Source organism: Diadema antillarum, unplaced genomic scaffold (assembly GCF_040938485.1).
Source record: "Diadema antillarum isolate AM-2024a unplaced genomic scaffold, OU_Dant_1.0 seq00000798_RagTag, whole genome shotgun sequence".
Lineage (NCBI taxonomy): Eukaryota > Metazoa > Echinodermata > Echinoidea > Diadematoida > Diadematidae > Diadema > Diadema antillarum.
In genome coordinates this window covers 1598582-1625607 of record NW_027271682.1, presented here as the reverse complement: position 1 = coordinate 1625607, position 27026 = coordinate 1598582, and the positions used below count along the sequence as shown (strand labels likewise).

The following is a 27026-nucleotide window of genomic DNA, read 5'->3' as shown; positions in this document are numbered from 1 at the left end:
TGATGACAAAAAGCATCACAAAGTGATTTCAAATACAAGTGTCCTAAACAGGGTCTCTTTTCTCTTTTCTAAGCTGTCTTCAAGTTCGCTTTGACTTTTGAACGATCATTGTAAGGTTCAACTGGAATATCCCTCCTGTTAATTTGACAATGCAAGGAGACATCCGGACATTGAGCCTACGTTGACTTGACGCAGCGGGTACTGTCAACCCGTTTCCCCATATTATATCGTAATATCCTTATTGTCTATTCTTTCTTTCATTTCTTTTTTTTTTGGGGGGGGGGGGGGACAAGACGCAACAGGTCCTCGTGGTGTCGAATATTTTCTGGAGTATAATCATACGTAGACATTATTACGACAACACGATCTTGACTAAAAGAAGATTAGAACAGTTACAAAGGTATATTGACATATTGATCACGTTGATCATCACTTTGCTCATGTCTGGGTAGAATAAATAAAGTAATATAGCAAAAGCAGTAAAGCTAAAACAAAAGCAAGTACAACACACATTCCAAGGTTAAAGCAACTTATACAGCTTCTTTTCAGTGGATCAGAAAGAGATAGGCCAGTAATCAAAACAACAAAGGGAGAGAGCGAGAGAGAGATATGGCGAGGGAAGGCATCACATAATAATTTTCTTATAAACCATATGTTTCAAGAAGTAACCTTTTTACGATCACAGAATTTCTTAGATTGCCTCTTTAACTTCTGAATAAAAACAACAACACAAACATCAACAACAACTCGATAAGTCTTATTCAGACGATATCCTCGTCTTCCTAATCTTGCACACTGAGATCAAAGACCGATACCAAGAAGTTCCAAACACAAGCAATCAGAAAGTTTGACAGCTAACAATCAACTAGAAGTCTGACATTTTTTTTTCAGATAAAAATAAAGAAGGGGATAATGTCATGTCATTTGGATTTATGAGTGTTTGCGTTTCATAATAACTTGAACCAATATGTGCACTGTCCAATCCACCAAATGTATCTGGACTATGCATAATGACTAATTCTGAATATCATGTTTGGTCTCCACTTACGAATTGACTAGCATATATGCAAATATCTGCACTTTGCACTTAATCACTGCAGTAGCCTACAGTTTGATATGCTTGAGAACTTGCTTAAAATGTTATCAACATTGCTCCCCCTCAACTTACCTACCTATAGATTTAAATCATTTCATGTTTCATTGATGTTTAGTAACTCATAGTGTGGACATTCTGTTCGAGAACAACGGAAAAAAAAAAACTGGAGCAAAGTTGATAACTAGCTCGAAAGTACAGCTCAATTAAACCAGTATGAAATACAGGTAAACATGTCTAGGATTAGATGCTAAGGTTTATTACGAGGCAGAATTTGTTTGTCTCTCCGAAGAAGTCTGGCAGTGACGAATGCAAGGATGCCCATGAGAACCACACAGGTTCCCCCTAGCGTCGAGATCGCGATCTTGTAGAAGAATGACGAGGTGTTGGGTGATCGGGACATTCCTGGAGACGAAGCAAAGACAGGTCACATGAAAACGAATATAACATTTGATAATCATTCTCTGTTGTGGCACTCTGTACCATGCAAATCTTACTACATAAAAATGTTGAAAAACTCTAATTAATGAATCCCCGCCCTATTTATCAATAGTGTTCAAAATCATTTCTATGCAAGGTCTGTGCAAAAGAAAGAAAGAACACTATGTCCCACAGCGTGTTCACAATGTGTTCACATGTGAAAACGCTCTCATTTAACAGTGTGGATATGATTTCACACTGTGGTGTTTTTCTTTTTTTTTTTACAAAGTGTTCACATATAATAGTGCATGTTTAGTAATGCTGTGTTTCACACTGTGCATTGATGATTCTCATTGTTGTCACAGTGTAAAAACGCTGGAATTCAACGGTGTGAATAGATTTCACTCTGTGTAGACAATGTGTTCACACTGTCTTTTTACATTGTGTTTCACACTGTGAGATACTGTGTGTGGGTTTTTTTTTTTTCAGCAGGGAAGGCTTGTTATCTAATCGAAAAGAACTCAAAATATAATGAAAAAAAAATCATGGAGTAAAAATCACTAAAGCCAGGAGTGTTTACTTTTCTGCAACCGTATGCGGGGGTGATCGAGGAGGACTGAATGTGTGGGCCTGAGTATTTGAAATTTCTGGCACACATTTCCTTTTAAGTACACAATTTCATTTTTTTTTTTCATATACATGTGTTCACCTTTTTGCTTCAGGTTTGGCTGCTGGTAAGCCGTGTTCATCCACCGGATGGGGCCAGCTCTGAGGCGCTTCATTCTCTTATGTCGAGGGAAGGGGGCGCTCCTCCTACGGCGTCTCCTGGAGCATGACTCGTCTGGAAACGAACATGTCTCATCACCTCTTTCGCAAACCAACACGTCGCAGTGTATGTATATCTGTCAAAAGAGGTTGCAAACCAAAACTAGATGCAATTTGTAGGATCGCAAATGATGACTGCTGATCTACAATTTTAACAAATATGTTACGACAAATTGAAAAACATTCATACTCCACACTTTCACCCCTCTGCTTAATAATCTCCTGCGTTCATTCAGAGCAAAACTTTCTAAGCTTTTATTTTCCCGTTCATTTGTCGCTGTTGTTGTGTGTATTCATATGAAATCAAAGGTACTTGCCAGTGTTGCTCCTTTCTAGAAAGGCTGTTTATCAAAAGAGTGTCTATTCTCGGAACTAAGGGAAATACCGAACTGAATAATTAAGAAATGTGTGTCCCAAACTACACTTTACCCTTCTATTTTTTTTCTTTCCTTCTCTGAAGCCCACCCTCCACACCGACCCCCCCCCCCCCCACACACACACACATTCAAACACACCTTATCTGCTCTCTTCAGGTTCATTCATTGAACTTCTTTGTGCACACATGCCCTCCTCGATTCCATTTGATATTCACACTTTGGGGGATGGCACAATGGATATGACTGAACTTTTAAACAGAAGATCACAGGTTTGAATCCCGTCCGGGGAAGTTTGAATGACAAAGTCTCTTTGGGCGAAATGTTTAAAAGGGTACCTGGTGTTTGGTTAATGATAAGACAGGATCTGCTGTTGGAGTAGTGGCAACCTTGAATAGACTCACTTTTAGTAACTGATAGGCTTTAGGGTCGATACAATCATTGCTGTTATGATATAGGATTAATCGTTGCACATTTGGGGGCATTTCATGAAGTATTTTGTCATCTTTTTTAACAAACTGTTGTAAGCTACTGAAATCCTTGCATCTGATTGACTGAGAGCAAATTTGTCCGACAATTTATTGGACAAAACGCTTCATGAAATGCCCCCCCCCATGAATTCTGACCCCCTTACCTCTGTTATTCATTCCTCTTTGCAAACTTTCGTAGTTTAAACCATTATCAAACCTCTCCCCCTCTCCTCATTTTTCGCAATCCGATTTGACATCGACAGATCCTATTTTTCCGTGACTTTGTTACAAATACCTTGATGGGACTGTTATCTTACCATGCCGTCGTGCTCCAGGAATCGAAAGCTATTCACACTGAAGAGGGAGCGGGACTCGTCTTCTTTGATGGTAAGAGTGTCATCCTTGCCACATCTGCAGTCGGAGAATCAAACATCAATAGAGATCCGCGTTACATCTTCGACGCTTCTTGACTCACAATAGCTTCATCAGTGTTGTATAATACTTACCAGGCACATCTTGGAGGAGGAGCAGCAAATGTATGGTACTAATTAAAAATGTGCTAAAAAGCGTGATACGTACTGCGAACAGGAACGATAATACGAACAAATACAGGTAAAGTCCAGCAGAGGCCATTGTAGTGCACGTGTAACCATTCACGGTGCATCACACACTGGATCCGTAAGATTTAACAAGATTGACAATATGGAATCTACAACATATTCCCTTCTCACTCTACACAGCGACTGTGCTGTCTCAATTAGCATATCTTCCAGAGAGGAATTGTATGAAACACGTAAAATGTATATACAGATGTACATGGCAGATGCCAAAACGATGGCACATGTACACTCCATGTATGTAAAGATACACAAGTATGTCTGAGAACCCGTCTATTATAGTGGCCATCTGTCTAAAACGGTAACTCTTTTCGTCGCCCTTGAATGACCACTATAGACAGGTGTGATCGTACCTGTCATGAATCAGGTCCCATCGCGTGCTGCCATCAGGACTTGCCGTTGGGGTCGCCCAACAATTCTCTGCCGTGACTCTCAACCCTGCCCCTGTGGAGAGCAGAGAAAGTCCAAGATGTATCTCCTCGTTGAGACCGACGTAATAGGGCGTGGCTGATATAACGTTCTGGAACTCGCTGTCGTAGATAGCAAACAGGAAACGGTACGCACCGTCCTCTGTTAGGTTCCGGCTGATGGTGTAGTCAGTCAGCTTGTAACTCACTTCCAATTCTTGCTCTCGATTGTACGTGCATTTCATAGGAAGATCAACCTCCACATTTCGGGTTACTACGGATGTAGGTGCACTCACTACTTTATTGGTATAGACGTCGTAATACTCCGTTTTCTCCTGCGGAAGAGAACATGGACATTCTGTGAGCCTCCCTGAATGTCATTAACTGACACCTTATCAAGACAGTGTAAATGACCAGGCGTGCAAATTCGATATTTCAAGCGTGCTTCTTCAGCATCCTGCTTGCGACCCGTGTATGTTGCGAAATGATAATAAGATTTAGTCGTTATCGTGATGAACTTAAATGCATGCGTCTAAAATAATATACTGTCAGATGTGGATCAGATTTTCATCAGCTGGTAATTGTATTTTTTTTTTTCATTCTATATTCGATTCAATTGTTCTTTAATTCCCATCCAACAGAAAAACAATAAAATATAAGGCAGACCTTGCTAAATCAAATATTACACAATTTGTAAGGTCTGTACATGATAGGTTGGGTTTTTTTACACACAATACTATACATGTACATAACTACGGACGAAGAGATATAAACATCGTATAATTTGCAGTGGCAGCAGAGAAGAAAAAAAAAGGTCGATGGAAAAAGTGGTCTAGTCAAAAGCGGAGCTTGTAAAGGGTAGATCACTGGAAAAACAAAATGCATCTAACATGATAAAACATAATAGGCCTACTAAAACAATAACCTAAAACAACCTAAAACAACATTAACAGATAATCATAACGTTATTGATATTAAACAATTACATAACAAAACGTATCAATACAACACAGCAACTTCGGAAACGTTCCGTTAAAGAAAGGCTGTTCAGTACAGACTGATCCGTGGGAATGGAGTCTATGCGATTCATTGAGTTTGTATACAACAAGTGTGATAATCATGTATAGAGGCCTAGTGTTCATACTGGTACGAAAGAGAGCACACACCCCGTTAGATATCGCTTCCTCCGTGAGCACTGTGCCGCATTCGTCGAGCCTTGATGTCACCGATACGATGGTACCATTACCAGCCCATATGCCCGTGCAATTTCTGTCGTTCTCTAGGACAATTTCGGATGCGTTCAAAGCTGGCAGCAAAGCTGTAGGTATTTCAACCGTGAAGCTGTCGTAATCACAAACAAGTGAGATCTGGTCGACCAAAGTTTCCTCTGGTAAGTGATAAAAAGCAGTAAATCAAATCAAGAAAGAATTATTCCGGGTACATTCGTTTTTACAGGGTAGGAATTTACATAAATGTCATGCCTTAGAAGTAAAATTCATATACGACACATTCAGTCAGAGTGATTTATCACTCGGCGTTTTGTTTTGTTTGTTTTGTTTTGTTTTTCATTTATTGGCCGGGATAGTTCGTGAATGACTTTAAAACCAAATAATACCTGTCAGAGTTTCGATGTATTCATAGTTAAATGAATGAAGAACGGGATAAACTTAACGAAATCAGGCCTTGGCTTGCAATTAATTGTTTTCATGCAGAAAGAGCAATGGGCAAAACTTTTGAGTGTGCACTGATTAGTGGCCACATCTGTCGTCGCTAATACTTTGTTAATCTGTGGAGTCTAATCAACACGCACGGATCCCTAACTCACATGATTAGTGTTCATGAACTATCTAATACCTTCGCATGTTGGAATTGGAGCTGACCACTCCCCGTCGGTGCAGTAAATGGTTGCGGATCCAAGAATGTCGAAGCCACTGTTACAGCTAAACGTGACGTTCCCACCATGTCGGTAGTCTGCGTAAACCTGCGTTCCGTTCGTCGGTGTGCCAGGATCTCCGCAGTCAGCTGCAGACAACGCAATATGATATATATATATATATGTATATTTATTCTAATTGTGACATACCAATCACAGGAGACCTTTTATTTCAAATCAAGAAAATACATGCAATTCCATGAAGATACGTAGAGTAACAAATCAATTTTATCCCGTTTCCAAGGGGATACTGTTTGCTTGTTTGTTTGCTGGTTTGTTTTGATATCTCCTTAATAGACATGGCAAGAGGCCAACAAGATTGCAGTAGCCACCAGGTTTTACCCTGTAAAGCCCAATTGTATGGGGGGCATATCGTGCCCCCAACCAGATTTTCATTTGTCACCCGTTCGCCCTTTATCCAATTTCAACTAAATTTGGTGACTTTTCCTAAAATCTTATTGCAAACATTTTTATATATAATTTAACCATATTTGATATTGGTGGTTGCCATGGCAACCATAATATGACAACCATGTCAGTCAGATTTTGCGTATTTTTCTGTTCCATTTTCAATTAACAATGTTATATTGTATGAAATGGGTGTTTCTTGGCTGAAATCTGTTGAAGAAGCAAAATGTGAAGTTATTATGGCCCTGAAATGTTTTTTTTCTTATTATTTCCTTAGTTTCTATTTGACAAAAATCATAAAACAATAGATATGATACAGATAATTGAAAACAACGGTATTTTCCAAAGAATGCCCTTCTATTTTGTGTCGTGTTGATCCCTTCGCCCAATTTATACCTGTAATATCATTTATTTGTCTTATTGTCAATCTACAAACTTAAAATGTCATTATTACGGGAATATGAAATGTAAAAACTACACACGTACCTATCCAAAACAATGCATCACAGGTCTCTTAATGTATTTCTTTATGTTGTTATGAATAGTGCCCCTATGTGGCGTGTGTGATGTGTGTTTCATTAAACGTTCTGCCACTCTGATTGCCAGCTTTGTCCCTATAATTTGTCTCATTGTCATCAATGGATGTAAGTTCTGATTTATCCAACCAAATGAGACGTAGAACCGTTTTCGGAATAAAAACAGCAAGTTAGATGTAATAATATAATCCTGTATTTTTCGTTCATTGCTATCATTACGCCATTACATATTTTCATATTTTTTTATTATTTCCCTTTATATACATATATATATATATATATGTGTGTGTGTGTGTGTGTGTGTATTTATATATAATGTATAAGTATATATAATATATCAATATATATGTATATAATATAAATAAATGAATATATATATATATATATATATATATATATATATATATTGTAGTTGTTCCGCGTATTGGCAGTACTAGAAATAGCAATAATAAAGTCACAACAGAGGAATGCAGGGAATGCATTAATAGCCAATCTTGATTTAATGAATGATCCGAATTTTCGAGGAACCTTCCTCTTCTTCAGGGATGACAGTGCGAATATTCACAATGATTATCAAGAGTGAGGTGTTACTACCCTGCTAGCGCGCGCAATAAGTGTAACCAAAACAAAAAAATGATAGATAATAACAACAAACGCATGTTGTGCGCTTATGAGTGTCATACTATACGTCATAATAGATAAGACGTCACACTAGGATTGCGCGCGCTGCACAAAAAGATCATGAGACAATAATATCTATTATTTTTTTTTGTTTTGGTTACACTTATTGCGCGCGCTAGCAGGGTAGTAACACCTCACTCTTAATAATCATTGTGAATATTCGCACTGTCATCCCTGAAGAAGAGGAAGGTTCCTCGAAAATTCGGATCATTCATTAAATCAAGATTGGCTATTAATGCATTCCCTGCATTCCTCTGTTGTGACTTTATATATATGTATATATATATATATATATATATATGTGGGCATTTCCGTGAGTTGTGCGACATGACCGCCAAAATTTTACCCGCATATTTCAGGACAACTGATAATCTTACTTTGTTAGCCATAGTTTGAAGTGTGTGAAACCAACTTTACCTTTAAGAAAAGTTCCCTTTTGTGCATTTTTATACCTTTTGAAACCAGAAAGCATTTTTTAACCTAAAAATCCCTAAAAATGCATTTTTGTTGCTCTTTGTGATTATTTTTTATATTTGAGGCTCAAATCAAACTTTGGTTGGTTTTACAAATCAAAAATATATTAATCTAGCAGTAAATAAAGTGGAGACCTCGATATAAGATATGTACTTCGGACACCAGCGTGCTCTTACATAGCTCGAGAAGCTGCTGTAACGTGAGTTACCGAAACATGAACTTTTTAACCTAGCAATTTTACTATGCCCAACTGAGACATGGTATTTTGGATTATCAAATAACTATGCAGCACACATCCAAGAAATATGATGGGACTTATAGTCTTTGCTTCAAATTCTCATAACAGAGGTCTTAAAATTGTAACGTGAGTTACCATGTAACGTGAGTTACCACAATGTAACGTGAGTTACCGACATGATTTTTCTTTAATACCAAGAAATGATATGAAGGTTGTGATTGTAAGTAACCAATGAGTACATGATTACTGAACTCTTGTATTAAGATTCTATTTCCAGTAGATTGTTATTCTCTTAATCTCTCTCTATCACCAAACCAACTGGTCTACATGTACAATGTATTAATTACACATGTTCATCACATGTGCTTCAACAGGTTCCATATTTACTATTTAATATTACAGTGCATGTATACTGATCTGTTATGAAAGTTGTTAAAAGACATTTCCTCTAAAGCTGCATGGACCTTGTTCCAGCAAATTATCGAAATTTTGTGATAACTATTAATAGCCTCCTGATTGGGATAATCACTGCATGATTACTCTTGAAAAGTTCTTGTTTTTGTAATTCAAGTGATTATTATTTGACATTTCATAGTTTATACATGTACCTACCTGTATAGACCAAAGCCATTGTTTATGAGGCTGAAACATTTACATGTGAACAGAATTTTAAGATTGGAGCTCGCTTCCTGCTGTTTTTTCTGAGATTTTTCAGAACTGAACATTGTGAATTTGACACGCTTATGTGTTTTATACTATTCTACTCTGAGGTTTTAGCTATATTGTTGCAAAATCCTACAATGAAACTTTTCCATGTTTACTATAATTTACTTTACATGCTGATCTATACCAAAAACTTGTTGAATGTGAACCTCATTATCAGACATTTTCTTTAAGAGCTGGACAGTCAAACTATCAACATTTTGTGATATTAATAGTTAGCCTCCTGATCACAAAATATTTACTATTCATGTTTTTCATTGGGATTTACTGCTTCAGTCTGCTTGATTACTCTAAAAAATACTGGTATACTTTTTACATGTATGTACAATTTAAATAATGGCTACTTGACATTTCATAGACCAAAGCCATTGTTTTTTAAGGCTTAAACATTTATGAACATATTTTATTAGACTGATCAATACTGTTAGCAGATAAAAATTTATCTGCAGTTTCTGTAATTCAAGTCTAATTTCTGTACCAGTTTAGTATAAGAATTTGTAAACAAATCAAACATACAAACAATTGATTATTGAGTAATTCAAACAATTATCAAATAATTGGAATATAAATTGTATTGTTTAAAAGTTAAAAGATTTATTGAAATATTCATTTCTGAACCTTTAAACTCTCCACAGACTACATGTACAGGTCTCTAGTCTCGTGACTCAGTGTATTAAATGGAATAGTTTATGGATGACTTGTTTTATCTAGATAGCCTGAAATCCATTTAAATCTAGTAAAATAAAACAACAATCAAATCAAATTCTCAATTAAATCCTCAATTTCTGATGCATTTGTTAACTGGAAAAGAGTGTAATTTAATGAAATAGACTCTGTTTCATATCATTTTGTTGAATACAATTTTTGTCTCAGTACAAATGAAAGCTTGGAAAACGACTCAATTAAAAATGAAATTTATCTTCAAGTTGGTATTCTAAATGTAAAGTTTCCTGCCTTTTGGTAATCTCATGGATAAAATGGGATTAATTACTGTCAGATCAATGTTCAAATCAATTTAGATTCTTTATTCATGGAGTTTGTTTGTGAAAAAAAGTTGTCTTGGTAAGTTTTCTTTGGATTATTAAGACAAAAAATCGTCTTGTGATCATGTGGACAAACTGTAACGTGAGTTACCGTAACGTGAGTTACCGCTTCACATGACGATACCTGGAGAATGTAAGACAATTTGAATTTTTACCATACTCGGTGATGTATGTTGTTAGTCCATGACTTTGACACAATAGACTTTAAAGTCTCTCTGTTTCTTGTTTGAGGAAACTTTTGAATATAAGACATGCCAAATTTTTGCATGTCCAAATTATGTAACGTGAGTTACCGACATTTGTAGTGTTTTTCTCATAGTTCTCATAAGAGTCTGTGGATGTAATGTTGCTGTGAGGTAGGATGGAGGTGCATGATACTCATTCACATATAGTAACTCATATCACTAATTAGGTTTTAAGGATATTGATCTCAACGACCTAATTTTGAGTTCAAAATGTAACGTGAGTTACCGTGGAAATGCCCATATATATATATATAAATATACTGAAACAAATTAGACTGAGGCGGACGTTGCTCTCGATCTTGAGTCTCCCTTTTATTTGTCAAGCTTTCGGCCAGTCATCAGGAGTTCCTCAGGATATGCGTGGGACGTGTATCATTATTGACGTGATGTCCTGCATCACAGCACCGTGTGCTCATCTTCTGTATGTTGGGCTATATTATGCCCTGTCTGGTCATGGCCGAGTGTTCTGCTACGGGTGTTCTACTGTGAGTATGAAGTTTGAGTTTCAGTATATATGCAACCAACAATGAGGCACCGCGCACGTTTTTATATATATATATATATGTATATATCTGTGGTTAAATTCATATTTAAATTCATATTTACTTTTACTTCTGAAAAATCTCTTTCTTATCATGATTCGTGATTGTGTGTAACACAATAACCTATCATTCTTTTTTTGTGTGTGGTGATTATGATCTCCTTCTTTGCTCTGTTGAAATTTGGCCTTGTCCTTTTTTGATATCACAGCATGGAGAAGGATTTGCATTGGAAAAATAAGTGTCATTTGGCAATCATGGAAAAGGAGCAACTTTATAGGTTGAAAAGTAAAGAAAAAGCTAGAGTTAGTGTTGTTTCAAAGAAAAAAAAGATAAATATATACCTTTGCATTCAGGCGTTTCCCCACTCCATGATCCGTCTTGGCATGTGTGGTAATGATCTCCATCTAGGGTGTAGTCAGTATCACAGCCGAAGGTCACTTTGTCGCCATGGTAATTAGGAGGGATGAATTCAGCAGAGCCGTTAGCGGGGTCATCTGGATCGTCACAGTTCTCTGTGTATCAACCGAGCGAACAATAAAAACTGAGCTGATTGAGATTGATCACCAACAAGATGATGGTAACACCTTTCCCTTGACGCATACTTGAGATGCGCAATGAAATGTGGTATATACATGAAGAATGTCCAGGGGGGGCATTTCATGAAGCATTTTTGTCCGACAACTTGTCGGACAAATTTGCTCTCAGCCAATCAGATACAAGGATTTCAGTAGCTTTTAAGATTTTGTCAGACGAAATATCTGACAAAACGCTTCATGAAATGCTCCCCAGGACTCTACGTTTAAATAGATTTCATTTAGTATACAGACAAGTAAGGAAAACTTTTTTTTCTGTCATGCATATTAGATGATCGTTTTTGTATTCATTGCTACATGTTCCACATTTCACACAAGTTTACATTCCACTTAATTTCAAGAATATAAAGTTTAAATACAATGCTGTCGATTTGAGATGGAAAGTATTAATAGATGCGAGCAAATATAAATGACGTGTAAAATAGGAAACCTAACAAAAAGCAGAAGCTTGTAGAATGTAGGCACCTTAATAATAGTATGATAATATCAATGACGAAAAAAAAAAACCACCAACAGACAGACTGCGACTCTCTACCGATTTGTGCGGCTACGTTAATGGCGTGATCTCTCCTACAGTGGGTAGGAGTAGAGAATGTTACTGCAGGTATATATCGTGCAGTTTTCATCATTGAATTATCTTCCTGGTGCAGCTAAAATATATATAGACCAAACACAATGCTTCTACGCACTCTTATCATTTGAACTGACTTGATGTCCTATGAATATGTTGCACCACTGATGTGTGCGGTTACTTGTGATTAATGGCATAGCATGGACCAGTCATTGAAGACTCATTTGTTACTGTCCAATCCCCGATCACGCACTTCTTATTTGAATGTTCTCATTTCCAAAGCAAAATAATAATAATATTGATAATATAATACATTAGCAGCTGTTATGGTAACATAAAGACATGATCTCTCATGAAAATTAATCATGCATGACAAACTTCGATCTATATAAAGGGTCATTACTATTTAAAGTGTGCGATGTTGTGCTGTCAGTACTCTTTACAAATCTCATTTCTAAGTTCTTAACTGATTCACAAATCTACGCCGTGCGATAAGGATTAGGCATTATCTTTGAATGATATTACATTCTAGTTACCAAAGCAGCTGACATTTCGATCCCACGAGCCGTCGTCACAATCAAGTGTTTCGTTTACTTCTGCACCAGTGCCAGAGGTATATCCGTCGGCACAGACGATGACAATTGAATAGTCGTGTGTAGTCTCTTCCTCTCTCGCCGTACCATAGTTTGAATTTGGTATGACAGGGGCTTTACAAGGTGCTATGTGGAAGAAAAAAATGACTGATTGGAAGCACACATAGATTGCTACACAATTACCAGAATGGAAAGGATAAAGATCATGAAAATAGTGTTCTCTTGAATCTTACGTTCTGGCGTTGTTGGGTAATTATTTCCCTCTTTATCGTGCCGGAAAAAAAAAATAGATTCGCGCACTGCAAAACACTCTTCCATCCCCCATTATGTTCATTTCATTTCATTAATTTATTTTACTTCACTTCCAACAGCACAAAATATCTGCATACACCAATTAATATATAATAAGTTCAATTTTCTAACAGAAGAAAATACTACGTACGAAGTGAAGTTCAATGGATACTGCGACTTTTCTGATTACATCGCATCTAAATTGTTGGAAATGGAAGGTACTGTCGTATAGCAGGACTTCAAATGTTCAGTTTTCCCACAACCACAAGTGATAACTGAACTTACAAAACCATTCAAGACAAATCGTCTACAAAAGAAAGAAAACAAAACACAAACAAACAAACAGACAAAAAAGAGAAACGTGGAAGGAATAACAGGAGAACAGGGAAAAGGGGAAGGGAGGAAAGATGGAAGGGAGGAAAGATGGAAGGGAGGAAAGATGGAAGGAAGAAACATGGAAGGGAGGAAAGATGGAAGGGAGGAAAGATGGAAGGGAGGAAAGATGGAAGGAAGAAACATGGAAGGGAGGAAAGATGGAAGGGAGGAAAGATGGAAGGGAGGAAACATGGAAGGGAGGAAACATGGAAGGGAGGAAAGATGGAAGGGAGGAAAGATGGAAGGGAGGAAGGAAGAAGAGTTGAAGGGTCAATATTAATGTACGCGAGGCACACCGAGGAATAGAGAGTTTGTATTGTGTTTTAAGACGATAAACAATTTTGACAAGGAGAAACAAGGAGCATGGAAGGACTAGGAACCAGGGCGTACAAGAAAATAACACGTTCTTCTCTAATTATAAGAATTCATAAAATTTATTCATTAACTTATAAGTTATCACAATAAAAGTATGAAAACTTGAAGTTTTTCTATACTGTTATCAAGATAATTTTCGGGGAAAAAAATACGTAAGAATTTGTTCTTTCCCTTCCTTGCAAGTAAAGTGATGGTGTTTTTTTTTTTTATTCTTCTACTGATGAGGGAGATTATAAAAATGACTCGAGTTGGATATCCCTCGTTGTGGCACGTGCATCAAATTCACCGCTGAAGGAGAGCAACAGGCGTGTTTGGGCGCGTTAGGCATGAAGACAATTAATTGCCTTCATTTTGAACACGGCCCGTGCAGGGGTGATACATGTTACTGAATGCATGGCTAATTCCTTTGTTTATGTAATGGGCCGACATCTAATATTCTCATGTTTGGTTGATTCGCCGTGTTTGCCAATCAGTGTTACTTTATCTTCAGCCATCTGAAACGAACTCAGTAATGGAGGATTAGCATCTTGGCACTGATTGAAAGAAGAGAGCAAGAATGAAGAGCGCTCCGGACAATTATTGAGATTAACTCATTTGTAATATCTAACCTTTGCAATCGGGAACATCATCCGACCAACTGCCGTTAATGCAGGTGATTTGGGACGCACCATCCTGAACGTACGTGTCGTCCGTGCAGTTAAGGAAGACAGAGTTATTATGGAAGAATGGCGGTGGATCAGGATAAGCAATGACGTCATCCGGCGGATTAAGGTTGGGGCAGTTTTCTGTCAGAGAACAATATAACCATCAACAGTATATAAGATGCAATAATCAACTTTATTCATTAAAGAAAAAAAAAGTGAAGAAGCCGCAAAAAAAAAGACCTTTCCAGTATATTCATGAGCACTTTTTTAAACACAACCGACTCAGGTTTTGCCTGTGCAATCGCTTTACAGAGTAATGTCTGACAATTTTATTCATAAACTATACACTAAAACTTGCGATTTGATAGAACAAAGTATGGACGACATTCTTCTTTTATTCTGTGTCTACCATTGCTACATTGTTCACCTAATTGCCAAGTTATATCGATGGATAGCACGTAATGCTGGATGATGTCGACTTTTTACTGCTGCCGTTATGGTTACATGATGGTCAGACCATTATGTCATGAACCATATAAACGTGCTATCAGCAATAAAACGTGTCAATGTAAATATTGAACATGAATTAGTCATGTTCACTGTGCATATACAGTACCTATCTTATGAAAAAAAAATTATAATAAGAGTCATTGTGTGTAACATAGGGGCGGGGGCTTGTAATTGTGTGCAATGGTCTAGATGTTAAGTGTCTTAAGATGAAATTGTTAGCAAAGTAGACAGTTGTTCTTGAAGAAAAGATACTTTGACCTTATTGACATGGCTGTTGCACAGTTCATTTAATTACTAAGAGAAGCACAGACGATGCCAAGAGAGTTTAAACAGAACCAGAGAAAGCGTGTGTCTTTTAAAGAACAACGTTTTCATCGGACGTTTTGTCAGTGTATTATAGAAATGATAGCCAAAAGAGGGATTTTAACCTTTGAGTCAGTTGTCAATCTCTATGGTGAATCATAATTTACAAACTATGCAGATGAGGACACACACGCTATAAGTTAACATGAATCAACAAGATTTATACTTTGCCTGTAACATATGCTTGGGATTTTGCTTAACTAAGTACTTACTGTACACGACCCTGACGTTTCACAGAAAGTGTATGAAACATGCACATTCAAATGTTCACGCCACCGTTAAAGTTAACCGACTAGCGTTGATAATGTCACGTTCGCCAACGATATTGTAGACGTAATGTGTGTGTTGATTCTCTACGCATCTCTGGTGTCTTGCGTAACACAAACATACAAGATGATCCAATACCACTTATATCGAAAGTCATTTATAGATGCATGTTACACGTGTAATTTCAGTGGAATACTTACAGATGAAATGAAATGAAATGAAATAAGATATGTATGACACACAAAAAGAGTATGATAATTTTTCATCTGCTATGACATGTTCTGATTATTAAACATTGATTACCATGATAACAGGGAACATAGCTAATTTAAATCCGGTATCACGTCTGCTTACCATAACACAATACGGTTTGGTCCCAATCGCCTCCATCAACACACGACATTGTCACGTTGACATCTGACCCGGAACCGGATGTGTAATTGTCGTCGCAATCCACTACAACAGTTCCACCAAATTCTGTTAATTCATCCCTGTTCTCCCAGTTAGAATTGGCAACATTAGGACTTGGGCAGCTCTCTAAGTGACAAATAATGAAAGTTTGAGAAAATTGAAAAGAAAAAAAGTCCTCGTAGCCAAACAATTAAATGTGTACATTTGCAAATCAGCGACGACGAAGCTACATGCGAATGCTCGTAGCACAATACTCACTTACATCTCAACCTCGATGTGAGGATCGGTACACACAATCTTTCTGGTGTTATACTTTGAATTATAATTACGGCCAAAATCTGATTGAAAGGCAATAATCAAATTAGCAGGGTATAACATTAATACCTTTACGTATCATTATATAATTTCCAGTGTGGATTTAAAGTCAACATTGCACAAATTTCATTTTGTTTATTACTTTTCCTCCTGCTCCTCCTTGTTCCAGGAGAACATGCTCAGCCAGACTGCTACACATTCAAATGACATTGTGTGAAAATCTTGCAATTCTTTCTCTTTTACAAGTTAGAACACTAGCTGCAGTCTCGTTAGTACTGTGATCTGTTTCATGCACTTGGGCTGAAACTAGGGGAAGAAATGTGGTATACTAGTTTACAAACATCACCTGAAAAAAATCTCTGATAAACATACAAACAGCAACAGCAACAACAAAATCAGTAGAGATGATAATGAGGAGGAGAACAAGAACAAAAACCATAATGAGAATATTACCACTAAGTAGCGGGAACAAAAAAAAAGAAAGAAAATCAAGAACAAGAGCAAGAAGAGGGTCAAAACAAAATCAAATTCCAAAACAGGAATAATAGGACGAGAATATCATATAATGCCCATGCTGAAGAGGGTAAGAATAGTCTACAAGCCACACGCAATCAGTCATATTGCACACACACACACACACACACACACACACACATCAATCCCATACTGTGTAATGCAATGTATCGTATCATATCCTTCTGTTTTGTTGGTTACCATAGCAAGTGATGTTGCTTTCATCCAAAACACTATCGTTACAGGTGAGGACGCCGTCAAACTCGGAGCCATAACCGAAGGAGTAGCCGTAATTACACACCACATAGACACTTTCTCCGTGGTGAATAGTGAAATCGGCAGACGTCTGGTTTGAGTTGGTGATAGCTGGGACATCACAATCGGCTGGAAGAGAAAATAATGATAAGTAAAGTAAGAAAGCAAAACAAGTTTGCAATCGACTGGGGCAACTGATTCACATTTTGCTATTGAAACTGCTATAAAAAGCAACAGAGCACAAAAGCGTCTTCCAGTAAACGTCACATTTAGCACCCCCCCCCCCCCTGGAAGTTAGGGTGCTATAAGCCTTAATATCTCCTAGTCAAGAAAGAATTTGAATGTCAGTAGTAATTTTGACTTGCCAAAGACCACATTGTGTTTCATACAGAAGTGGCAACAAGTATGGAATGTAATCAAACTCCTTATGCAATGGAAAATGTAATAAGGCAAACAGGCTTCTGTATATACTTAGCAATGGCGTCTCTATATCATTATTGTGTTGTATTCTGTCATGGTTTGTTTCACATGGCTAAGGAAAGCATGGACTGTTTGTAAGCAAGCAACAACTGGACCTCCGTATTCCCATCAGAAGATCTAGGTGATGAGGGGAAAGGTGCCCTGCCTTAAGAGGCACAGCCACTGCAGCCTAAGGGGCTCGAAGCAGGGTCCTTCCAGCTCAAATTCTATGCGATCTTAATCACTGACCCAAAACAAACTCAGAGACAGAAGAACTTGTCTATATTATCTCAATGAATGATCTCTATGCAGTTTTCATGTTTAGAATAGGAGCAGCGAAAGTTGTATCGATATCCACTCACAAACTAAAGTGGAACTGATTCCTAGGTGAGCAAATATAACTAATGGACTGTTAGACAAAGTTTGTTTGATATTCTTATGCACCAGGTTAAAACTTGCATTTCTTGCCATCATAATTAATAATGGTTATGTCTTTAGGGATTAAAACTAACATAAATTATTTTAAATGATGTCAGAGTAGGTGTCTACGCAAAATATCCACACACCTAGACTCAAGACATAAGTCTGACATTGTAATAATCCAGTCTAAAATATTATAAGGCCAAAAATGTTATCTGACTGAAAACACGACATAGTATAGAATGTAAAAATGGCCATTACACTGACAAAATCAACGCACCTTTGCAAGTTGGGAAGGAATTAATCCATGCCCCGTTATTGCATGTAGAGGTAGACTCGCCATCCAAAGTGTAGCCATTGGAACAGTTGAAGTTCACCGAATTACTGTGATAATATGGTCCAGTAGAAGGATAGATATGTCCATTTGCAGGAGCCGGTTCGTCAGGACAGTTAGCTGCGTGAGATAGATAGTAAGATGGATCAATATTTCATTGTGAGATAATTTGAAAATAGCTGATACTGATCCAATGTAATAATACTTTGCTTAAAATGTACACAGTTGGCTGTTGCGACTGAAATAATCTCTAGCACCTCTATGACAATTAATTTCTGAGTCTCGTTACGTGAATGCCAAGCCTATACAGAAAGTGCGCTGACAGTCACAGTAATCAAAATATGTCTGCTACTAATTACTTTAATTAGCTATCGTGACACTAAACGCTACTTTTTAGCCTTCCTTTATCTGCTCCCCCTCTATTTCTATAGCTATCATACAAACCAGAATAAATGATTGTTATCAAAATATCCTCTAGACGTCTTTCACTCTCCCAAAACTGATTAGAAATAGTTAGGAAAATATTGCGATTAACGCCGAGAGTCATTATCTTAAATTGTCTTATATGTGGAAAACAGACAAACAAACAAACAATAAAAGATAAATTCAAAGACTTTGGGATTCAAGTTGGTTTAAGCAGTGTAGACAGCAGATATGGTGTGTCATATAACTGATCAACGTAAGATTTCACTACATAATTATGATTCAGCACGAGATGTTTATCTATTCTACTATTCGGATAAATTTGCAAACCAAGCTTTTTACTAACCAAAGCATTCCACCGTCGCATCCCAGGAGCCGTTAAAACAGGTCATTGGTTCATATACATCGAGTCCTGTCCCGGAAGTATAATTATCATTACAGGCAACGATGATGTATTCGCCGTGGTCGGTCACCGGAGCATCAGCGGTTTGGTTCGAGTTGGCGATATCCGGTGAAGGACAGTTGGCTGTTGGTGTGTAAGAATGAGAAGATGATAACCATCGAATCAAGATATGTAAAAAAAAAAAAAAAAACTGAGTTATCGAAGGGAAGATAATCCCCTGGAAAAGATTCCAGAGCGTTGTTTGTTTGTTTGTTTTTCTTCAAGTAGAAGATTTGTAAAAATCAAAAAAGATAAAACAATGCATCACATCGACATAAGTTTTTTGAGGGATTGGTCCAAGGAAATCACCCTATAAGGCTCCCTCTGAAATCCTAAAGGGTCTACACGATAGACATAATCACATGATTAAGAAACTGCTTTGGTGGTATCTAATTATGCATTCAGTGCAGAAATAAGAGGAACCATTTCTGGAGCATTCGTAATAAACAATCATTATTGTGACCTGTCCTATTTTGTTTCTTTTCTATTTTTTATTATATTGTGCGTGTAAGTGTGTTTGTAGTTGACTTTGCATGACAATGGCGAGTGTTGTGACAGGCATATGAGAAAGTTGTCAGTCTTCAACAATTTCAGTAAAATCCTTGGTTTTTATTGGCCGAGAAGCTCTGATCAATGAGTGTTACTATGGTGATTGTCAGAAATAGACAACTTGTCAGGGATGACAACTTACATGGAATGGTGCCATGGACTCCCACATTTTGTATATTCCATATAAGATATGCATCAATCGAATCACTTAATTCTTACATTGGAATACTTACCCAGACACTCCCCTACCAGAGGATTCCATTCCTCGTTGTGACAAGTTACCAAATCCGGTCCAGTCAGCGTGTAGCCATCGTCGCACGTAATTTCGATCTGGACACCTTCATGCAAAGTGGAGTCAGTTGATGTGGCCTGCCCTTGATTTATCTCTGGTAGTATACAATTTTCTGTGACAAAAACCGGATAAAGACACCGCATTACTGCAAGTCACCATAATTTGCCTTGCCCATATAACATATGTAAAATATTGGCGAGTAAAGGAATGCACAATGCCCACCATCTGTCCAGGGATTTTGGAGTAAAGTGTAATGCAATACCCATTGTCTATTTATTTATTTATTTATTCTGCAATACCAATTATTATAGTGTCGATCGAGCACTTTTTAACAGAAATTGTCTGGGTATTGAATCACAGATAAACTTACCAAAAATCTCTGTCTTTCTTGCCTGTCTCTGTATCTATTTTCTGTTTTTAATGATTTATTTACAATATGGATACATAATTTCTATATTCCTCTGTATGGATGGATTGAAAGTATTAGAGCTCTTACACCTTTCATGTACGATGTACCTGAACACACGGGAACATCCTCGGGCTGCCACGATCCACTGCCTGTGCACACAGCCATGCTGCTCCCGTCGAGGTATAGGCCCACATCGCAGGAGTAAGTTATTACCGAGTAAAGGGAGTTGGAGTCGTCAGGAATCACGGTCCCTCTGTCCGGTGATACAGCAAGAGAGCAGTTTGATTCTGGGGATTAAGTAGAGAATAGATAGTGCAATGTTGTTAACTCCTTGAGGACGATCAAAGCTTGGTTCTTGCTTCATCTGCGAACAGTAATGCTCCATCTATGAATTCCGGTATTTGTCTTGAAAAAAAAAATATATCACCGTTCATAGTTTGTTTTCATTTCATTGTTATGTTATTATGTGGCATCAAATGCTGTAATCACATGTGTTGCATGGAAGGGAATTAAAACGAGATGAAAAAAAAAACTCTACAAACACCCGCTTTCGTGCGAACAAGGAGACTCGTACGAACGCATCGTTCTTGCAAACCTTTTTGACAGTTGCATAAAAAAAAAACATAACAGTAAATTGTTGTTCACTTTCATGATTATGTTCAACGTTGCAGAGGCCGTCACAATAAACATAACATGATATCTGACGAGATGACAGCCCTATATGCTTGTACTTGTGCTCTTTCATTAGTGTATACCATGGATGTTCAAGAGATGGAGTCACAACAGTTTTGCTCCTTTTGATCCCAAATGTGATTCCGCCACTGGAATGTTTTATAATGCGTTCCAAACCTGATCTGTGTTCACAGGTAGACAATAGAATCACGTTTTATTGCTTGATGACCACCCATCTACTCTCCTAAGAAGATAATGTCTGTGTTATTGCTTTTCACCATTCATACTTATAACAGATTAGAGGCATAGGTAAAGACGGAGGAATGCGCGAAGGAATAAACACAAAGATCGATTTCATAACGATCAAAATCAATCGATTGTGGAATGTCTAGACACTTATCCAAAATTCATTTATAAAGGTTATGTTTTAAATCAGTTTCGTTTGTCGTAAGTAACGAACAGGCAATTGGTTGCTGTTCTAGAAGGGTTTAACTTCAAACACATTCAAAACATGCAGCTCAGATTTTCAGTTTAGATGTTTTCTGGATTGACTATTGTTATAATTATATGCTTTAAAATCAGATGTAGTTTTCTTTCATTTATCGTATAAAGAAGCAAAACCTCCCCGATGATATCATTTTGGCATTAAAATGAATGCTCAGATTGCCAGGTGAAAATGGAGGTATCGAACCCAAATTATCAAAGGCATCGACGCACCTGGACTTTTTTTTAATCCATAGAAATCTCGCTGTTGCCTATATCTAGTCGGAACTCCATCTCTTGAACCTTTGCGATTATACCCATCTTCCTAGCACATACAGATGACGGTACCTACATTTCTTTTAAAAGTAACAAAACTCTAATTCGGTTTTGACAAAATGAATAAACCTGAGGCCTCCATCCATTTCAAGCTTAATCGCTTATGATGGTGGTCTCCTGCATTCAATTATCTCTGTTGTTTACTGAAAAATACTGTATATCTTATTTTATGTTTCTGTGTATCTACATTGCTCAATGCAATCACCTATGTGCATCTATTTATGTACTGTTATCGATTTATTTCACTGCGCTTGTTATTCTTTGTCTTTGTACTTTTTGAAGTTTGCATTCAAATTGCATCTGATTGAATGCAGAAATAAAAGTAAACAAACAAACAAACAAAGAAACAAATAAACAATCTCGGAACTCCATCTCTTGAACCTTTGCGATTATACCCATCTTCCTAGCACATACAGATGACGGTACCTATATTTCTTTTAAAAGTAACAAAACTCTAACTCGGCTTTGACAAAATGAATAAACAATCTGAAGTATTCATGTTCAAAATTAAAAGAGGAATAGTCAAGTAACTTTATTTTACATATAAGTTATCAAGTCGGACCCGTAGTGCAGCAAATAGATGCGATATTTTGTGGATCGTTCCACTGCTCACTTATGATCATAGAGTCAATAAAATTTATCGTGGTTTTCAAAACATTTTTCTGTTCCAGCACATTAGGTTTTCCGTGATCAAAGTAAAAATAACTTCGAAAATATCAGCACAGTTTTCTTTTTACATTTTGTTGTTACTTTGACTTTTGATCGCTCACATATATACGGTTATAATCTATTTATCCAGTAATGAATGATTCTTTTTTAATGCTTTCCGTTTGATCCGTTTGACAGTTTGAGTATTCTTATCACCATAGAAAATTTTCTAAAAATCAATATCTGTATTATTTTCATGAGATTCTTCTGTTCTAATATCATGAATTACTATCGTGTTATCATTGATTACCTTCGCAGGTTGGTTTTTCAGGGTCATAGGTAAAATCTTCTTGGGCAGTACATACTCCAAGATTTGGTGCACCGTACAGGGTTCCTGAGCATGTTACGTTAGCTCCCTCTCCTTCAGCATAAGTATCCTGGTCAGGATACAAAGTCGGTTTTCCTTCACCATAAATATCCGGCGCATTGCAAGCTGCAAGAAATGTGAAACATTATCAAATTCACAGTCAATCAGATTACGATAATTCAAAACAAATGTGAGCATCAAATGTTCTTATTTCCTTTAACTTTTTACCGAAACATTTTAACCCCGTTGCAATTCATGTAATAGATCGGAGGAAATTTCCTAGACAATAAGTTTAACTTTTGATTTATCATATATATATATATATATATATATATATATATGTATATATATATATATATATATATATATATATATATAATGTATAGGCCTATATATGGGCCCCTGAAATCCAAAATTAATGCATGTTGATTTGTGTTGTGCGGTGAAACGAATATCTAGAAACATTCCGTATATTTGTAACGATTTTTTTCTTCTTTATATTTTTCTTCAGATTACTTGGGAATGCCCACAAAAGATCCTTCCAAACCAATATTCCTCAGATGGCCTCGTCTGTCAATCATTGATAAAGTATTAAAATGCTTTACAAAAGACATTGAAATGTACCTTCCCGTCGACTCAGCATAACTTGCATGTTCCCTCGCCATGTCTTTTGTTAGTCATATTAATATCACAGAAACATGCAAGTTATGCGGAGTCGAGGGGAAGGTGCATTCGAATGTCTTTTGTAAAACATTTCAGTACTTTAGCAATGATTGACAGATGAGGTCATCTGAGGAATATTGGTTTGGAAGGAATTTTTTATGGGCGTTCCCAAGCAATCTGAAGAAAAATAGATGAAAAAATCCTAAAAATATATGGATTGTTTATAGATATTCGTTTCACCGCAAAAGTGGTGTTGAGGGTATCATAAATCAACACAAATCAACATGCATTTGGATTTCAGGGGCCCTTTAGTATACATTATATACGTATCATTATGTATCATGAAGTACATTTGGCTGCTTAAAGGGGATGGCTAGTGACTGATCAGTGGGAATGCTGGGGGATGATTGTTCCAATCCTTGTGCGATTCATTTTGGAGTACATTACATATCTATCGTTGTGTGAAAATTATTTGCTTCAGAATAGTCTCATATTCAAGTAATGTGCAGATTAATGTTTCCAGGTTAGCATGCCTGTACAGTGACGGGGCATTAAACTGCACATTTCTTGAATATTAGACCGTTCTGAAGCAAACAGTTTTTACACAACAATAGATATATAATGTATTCTTAAATGAATCCCACAATGATTGGAACAGTCATTCCCCAGCATTCCCACTGATTCCCACTATTCAGTTAATAGCCATCCCCTTTAAGCGAATGGCTGCCTCATCATTTCATGTAATCAAATAAAAGAGTTTCTGTATTCCAAGTTGTTGCAAAACTTGAAGAAAACAGAAAACCAAAAAATAAAAGCCAGCACAATGACATTAATCAATATGCACTCCACTATACTGGAATTCCAAAAATTCTTGAAGAAGACCCATCGAAAGTTCTGAAGCTGGGAATTACAAAGACATTAAAGTGAACTAACGCTATGTTCACTGCCTCCTCCTTCCTTACATACACACACACACACACACACACACACACACACACACACACACACACATATATATATATATATATATATATATATATGTAATTATATATATATATGATTATGTGATAATGTATAATGAATATCCATACACCACTTTGATATTCCAGAGTATGCCAAAAAACGTAAATGCAAGTTTCTTTGGCAAAAGTAGTTACAGATGTGCTTAAGGAAAGTGAACAAGTTCAAAAACAATATTATGTCGGAGTTCTTAAGAAAAAAAAGAGACAAGCCCCAGGTGATAAAGTCACGGCAAAGAAGTTCAAACCGCAATGGAAACACACGGAGTGTATTTCATTTCACACGTAGCGGCCGTGCCGTTACCATTGTTTATTTCGGTCACAAGAGGAATATTGAAAAATGCAAACTCTGTTTTTCATCTTTGTCTGATACACAAATGATATTGATAAAGAATTATGTGGCTATACTCACTTTCAGGCAGCACCTCTTTGATGATTAAGGCTATGACAGGAATCAGAGGCGAATAAGAAAAAAAATGGAAGATTATTATGTGTTTGTTTCATTTTTGGTCATATTCTCTCTCTCACCCCTTTCCTCTCTCTTTCTAAAGGGCTAGATTATCTATAATTGTGACCATGCATCACAAAACAAACAAAAAGTCGCTCGCACTGATTTTGTGTGAGGACTGAAAATAAGTGAAATAGGTCAGCCCAGCCAATCTTGATTTTTCAATATTTTCTGAAAGAGCAAATCTTCTTCTACATTATGCTAAAATTTGGAATCACAAAACGAACAGGAAAATGTGTTTTCTAACAGTTTATCCCGAACACTTCTTTTTTAAAGAATAGTGTGATTAGGTTTGACTTTAGAGTCCCTTTTTAATTTCTCAAAAACCCTGTACACACTTTTCACTTTCAACTCTAATAACTGTAAAAAGGATAATGCCCTGCTTTGAAAGTTGGCATTAACCATGGACAGTGTTTGTTTATAACGCATGCCTAATTTCAGTTTAATCTGATAGTCCTTTCATTGTTGTTGCTCAGGTGGTTTACATCATCTGTTTTGTCCCTTTCATCGCACAGCTAGCAAGGCTTGGTAAAGATAAAGCGCATGTATAGACCCTGTGCTTCAGGACCTCTTTTCTCAGTTCACACTTTTCCTGAGTGTGTGCTTTCTTTCCAATAAAATCTGGAAAAAATTGATACATTATTATAATACATAAGATAGTATTATTTGTATATATATATATATATATATATATATATATATATATTCATTATACAAATATTCATTTTGGCCATGCAAGTGATCATAAGCTAATGATGAATGAATAGAAGTCGTTATGCATTTACATAGTCAATTTTACTCTACCTATAGACAGAAGTATTAGCATTAAATCTGATAATAGTGGTTAATGAGCATCGTAAGATCTTTATAGATGTCTGAATATAATCTTAATCTTAATCTATCTCAATACTCAACAGCGACAACATAATAGTATTGAGAGTAGTAATGCATTTCATAGCTTTGTTTTGCATCCACCAGCATACTGTTCAGACACTGTGTGAGTTATTACCGTGTGTACATCCGATGTGATTTCATAACAAATAATAAATTTGTCTCTGTTGGCAAGCAGACGTAACATCTGAATTGAACATTAATCTACAATGCACCATTGTTGTCACGGTAGTCTGACCACAAATGCTACATGGACGTTTTCAGGATTAGTTTCATACGGGTTCCCCAGCAAAGTCTTTACTGATCTGACAGTAAAGTGTAGGTGTTATAGTTGACACGTTACTTCTAACACGCAGACAGTATAGGGCCTACAGTGCAGTACCTATGTATTTATAGTCAGTACGCAAAACTTTGTTGTCTACAGTAATAACTTGAGTTGCACAAACTAGTAATTCTCAGTGAACAGACCTTCTGGAATGCGTGTCTAAAAAATTGACAGATTCTTTCTGATTTCTCGATGCCTTGCACATTTAGAATGCCACTCGTCAGAAGTGCCATAGTCTTGTGCAGCTATTAACTTCTACGATTACATTGTAATCTCGCTGCGAAAGACCGACCTATCAACACATTCATAGCAACGTAAAATTCTCAGTTTTTTAATACTGTAAAGATTCATTCATATGATAATACGTTAGTTTACCAAATCAACATGGTTTGAAGAAGGGAAACAAGAGCTTGCTCTGTAGTAAGGGATTGATTGATTTTTCATATGATAAACGATTCATAATCCGTAATTATACTATAATGATATTTCCACTCACCTCCCTGGTTTGAACAAGGAGAATAAGTAGATATCGCACAAACAAAATAATGCAAACAAAAAAGAAGACAATTGATTTTTTTGTTTACTTTTAACAACATATAATATTTATCTAGATTCTTTACCAGAGCAGGCAAACAGGACCAGGAATGGATGGATTCTGCCGATGTTGGTCAAAATCTTCAT

General features: G+C 36.8%; 1 protein-coding gene across 1 annotated transcript; it reads right to left on the bottom strand.

Annotated features, from left to right (window-relative positions):
* Positions 1 to 1343: 1343 nt before the first annotated feature.
* On the bottom strand, positions 1344 to 27026 carry LOC139739384 (complement factor H-like). Its single transcript, XM_071650004.1, has 17 exons — positions 26966 to 27026; positions 22883 to 23065; positions 20541 to 20720; positions 19966 to 20136; positions 19088 to 19267; positions 18265 to 18438; positions 17052 to 17234; positions 15966 to 16148; positions 14436 to 14612; positions 12730 to 12912; positions 11371 to 11541; positions 6061 to 6228; positions 5373 to 5593; positions 4153 to 4541; positions 3500 to 3593; positions 2223 to 2415; positions 1344 to 1498 (listed from the first exon to the last, which is right to left on the bottom strand). The coding sequence occupies exons 1-17, from the start codon at positions 27024 to 27026 to the stop codon at positions 1344 to 1346; spliced, it is 3066 nt and encodes a 1021-aa protein (XP_071506105.1).